The 3,554-nt window shown below is 45.0% G+C and overlaps 1 protein-coding gene across 1 annotated transcript in view; it reads left to right on the forward strand.

Moving 5' to 3' along the window:
* LOC146197261 (monocarboxylate transporter 3-like) overlaps nt 1-2,152 on the forward strand; it is a 31,021-nt gene extending 28,869 nt beyond the window's left edge. The window contains exon 8 of the mRNA XM_084597155.1: nt 1,750-2,152. Coding sequence (XP_084453281.1) covers nt 1,750-1,961 — 212 coding nt within the window. The 3' untranslated portion in view covers nt 1,962-2,152. The remainder of the gene's footprint in view (nt 1-1,749) is intronic.
* The last annotated feature ends 1,402 nt before the right edge of the window (nt 2,153-3,554 follow it).

A 3,554-nucleotide genomic window follows, 5' to 3' on the forward strand; every position in this document is an offset into this window, starting at 1 on the left:
CGGGCTAGTTCGTTAGATGAATCTGATGACATCTGGCGCTGCATTGTCCATCACATATACACATGCACAAGAGATTACAACAAGACGTCCACGACGATGATGCGCACACTACCAACTGGCTATTATTTTGTGTATGAAGAAAAAAAAACATGACAAAGAAAATGAAAAGGAAGGGTAAATAATGAGAGGAAGAAATCTTAGAGAAAAAATTCGGAGAAAACATATTGAAGGAAAAATTTAATGAAAACTATAATTAAACAATGCTATTGTGACTGGCCATAGGGTTTTCTTGGCAGGAAATACTGGAGTGGGTTGCCATTACCTTCTCCAGTGAATCACATTTTGTCAGAACTCTCTGCCGTGACCTGTCTATCTTGGGTGGCCCTACACAGCAGAGCTCACGACTTCATCGAGTTTCGCAAGCCCCTCCGCCACGACAAGGCAGTGATCCATTAAACAATAAAGAGAGCAATGGTTAGCCTTGACCGCCTAGTAAAGAGCAGAGACATTAGTCTGCCAACCAAGATCCGTATAACTCGCGCTATGGTCTTTCCAGTTCTGATGTATGGATGCGAGAGTTGGACTGTGAAAAAGGCTGACCGCCGAAGAAGTGAAGCGTTTGAATTGTGATGCTGGCGAAGATTCTTGAGAGTTCCTTGGACTGCCAGAAGATCAAATCAGTCGATATTGTTGACCATAAACCCTGACTGCTCATTGGAGGGTCAGATTCTAAACTTAAAGCTCAGCTACTTTGGTCATCTGATGAGAAGCAGAGAGGAGTCGATGGAGAAAGGTTTGATGTTGGGAAAGGTTGAGGGTCGCCGGAGAAGGGGTAGGCAGCGAACGCGATGGTTAGATGGCATCCTCGAGGCACTGCAGATGAAGTTATGTGATGTTAGGAAGATAGTGAGAGACCGGAAAGCGTGGCGTGACATGGTCCATAGGGTCACGAAAAGTCGGACACGACTGAACGACTGAACTGAACTGAATAATTAAACAATGGCGAAAGGCGCATACCTTGTCCTATTGTCCAGACGAATCCGTAGCAATTCCTTCCTGCTGAGGGCTACTGACGGTACACTCACGCACTCCACCTCCTGAACCGAAATCCTGAAGTGTATCATCAGTAGCGCTCAGCAGGAAGGAATTGCTACTGCCGCATCTGGACAATAGGACAAGAAGATAGGCGCATTTTCCTATTGTTTAATTATAATTTTCGTTTTATTTTTTCTTGAATATTTTTTATCCGATTTTTATTTTCTCCGGGTTTTCTTCCTTTTCTTATTGTACCCTTTTCTATTTCTTTGTCATGTTTACTTCTTCTTCATACCACAAATAAATAGCCAGTTGGTAGCGTGGGCGTTTTGTTATCTCTTGTGTATGTGTGTATGTGATGAGCAATGCAGCGCCAGAACTCATCAGATTCCTCCGTGATTGTTCGTGCTGCACCAGGTAGCCAGTTCTGTCGTCGCGTACTGTGCCAACACAGATTGAAAGTTGCTAACGTCGATGAACAACTATATCTTTATTTATTGCTATTCAGCTGTCCCATTAATAAACACCCGCGACATTTAGGGCTAAGCCTTTAAGGCAGTTTGGGAAATAAACGACTCTCCTTGCTTAAGCTTGACCTCCAACTCCGGAACGCTTTTTTTTTAATCAAGGAAGTTTTCATGACACCTTTATGACACTTAGAAATGAAGAGGAAGTGGTGTCACCAGTAGTAATTATCTTTTACCATCACTTTAGGTCACTATCGCGACCATCACGGATCATACGGCGGGCTTCTTCACATTGTGGCAGTCATCAACGCTGCGATGGTCGTCGTCTGGGCGGTGAAGCTGATTATAAGCCGACGGAAAGCTTCAAAGGCTAAAGCGGACTTCGCGAATGAAGATAACAGGCGGCCTTTGGATGCTCCTGACAGCGGCAAAGAAGAAGACGACTGTGACGTGTTATGATGAGAGACGCTGATGTGAAAAGCAATGCATGGAACTTCAGAACAGCTCTTCTTCCTCATTGTGCACGACTGAAACTCCGATGAGTGCGCTGAGAAGATAATTTGTATTTGTGCGTGTTTGTACAACATTGCTGTGCTCGTGCGCGCAGTTTTCCCGGAGTTGCTCAATCATATTTCTGTACCTGGATCCGGGGCTCTCTGTGGGTGTCATCACCTACCTTTTTTTGTTTGTTTTTAAGCGAGATAGCGTGAAAATAAAAGATGAAATCGAAAGGCTGAAGACTATCGCACCACTTGCCGGAAAGGGGTTAATATATTTACGCTTTAATTCGTAGTATTAGAATTTCCTTTCGTTCAGTTGTTGACTCTGCTTATCAAGCTTAGGACACCACTTGATGCAGAGCTTTGTAACACGATTTCTTCCCGCTTCTTCATTTGTCGCATTGTCACACTATTCACGATTACCACTTGAAATTCACCGGGTGTAACTACTGATCTCGAGCCGGGCATCCTGAAGAGTGAAGTTGAATGGGCCTTAGCCAGCCTTGCTAAGAACAAAGCTAGCGGAATTGATGGCATTCCAGCTGAGCTGCTTCAAAACCTCAATTTTGACTCTGTTAACATTCTGCATACATTATGTCAGAAGATTTGGACAACCCTGCAGTGGCCACAGGATTGGAGGAGGTCAGTTTACATCCCCATTCCAAAGGAAGGCAGTGCCAAAGATTGTTCCAACTACCGCACGATCGCGCTTATTTCGCATGCTAGCAAGGTGATGTTGAAAATCCTCCAAGGTAGGCTGCAGCAGTATGTGGATCGGGAGCTTCCGGACGTGCAAGCTGGGTTTCGCAAGGGCAGAGGAACTAGAGACCAAATTGCCAACCTTCGCTGGATCATGGAAAAAGCAAGAGAGTTCCAGAAACCCATCTACTTCTGCTTTATTGACTATGCGAAAGCGTTTGACTGCGTAGATCACAGCAGATTGTGGCAAGCTCTCCAAGAGATGGGAGTTCCAATTCACCTCATCTGTCTCTTCAGGAACCTGTATGAAAGGCAAGAGGCCACAGTCAGAACTGGGCATGGTCTTACTGATTGGTTTCCGATCGGGAAAGGAGTGAGGCAAGGCTGCATACTGTCGCCCTGCCTATTTAACCTATATGCAGAGTGCATCATGAGGAAGGCTGGTCTGGACGAGTCTTCAGCTGGAGTGAAGATTGCTGGAAAACGTATCAACAACCTTAGATATGCGGATGATACCACTTTAATGGCAGAAAGTGAAGTGGAACTCAAGAGACTTCTGATGCGCGTACAAGAAGAGAGTGAGAAGTTTGGGCTTAAACTGAACATTAGAAAGACAAAGATCATGGCGTCTTGCCCTATCAAGTCCTGGAGCATTAATGGACAAGAAGTGGAAGCTGTGACAGATTTTCTGTTCTTGGGCTCCAAGATTACCACAGAAGGAGACTGCAGCCATGAAATTAGGAGACGCCTGCTTCTGGGAAAGAGAGCAATGGTTAGCCTTGACCGCCTAGTAAAGAGCAGAGACATTAGTCTGCTAACCAAGATCCGTATAACTCGTGCTATGGTCTTTCCA

The sequence above is a fragment of the Amblyomma maculatum genome, chromosome 3, assembly GCF_055883805.1.
Source record: "Amblyomma maculatum isolate TAMU_Amacu chromosome 3, ASM5588380v1, whole genome shotgun sequence".
Lineage (NCBI taxonomy): Eukaryota > Metazoa > Arthropoda > Arachnida > Ixodida > Ixodidae > Amblyomma > Amblyomma maculatum.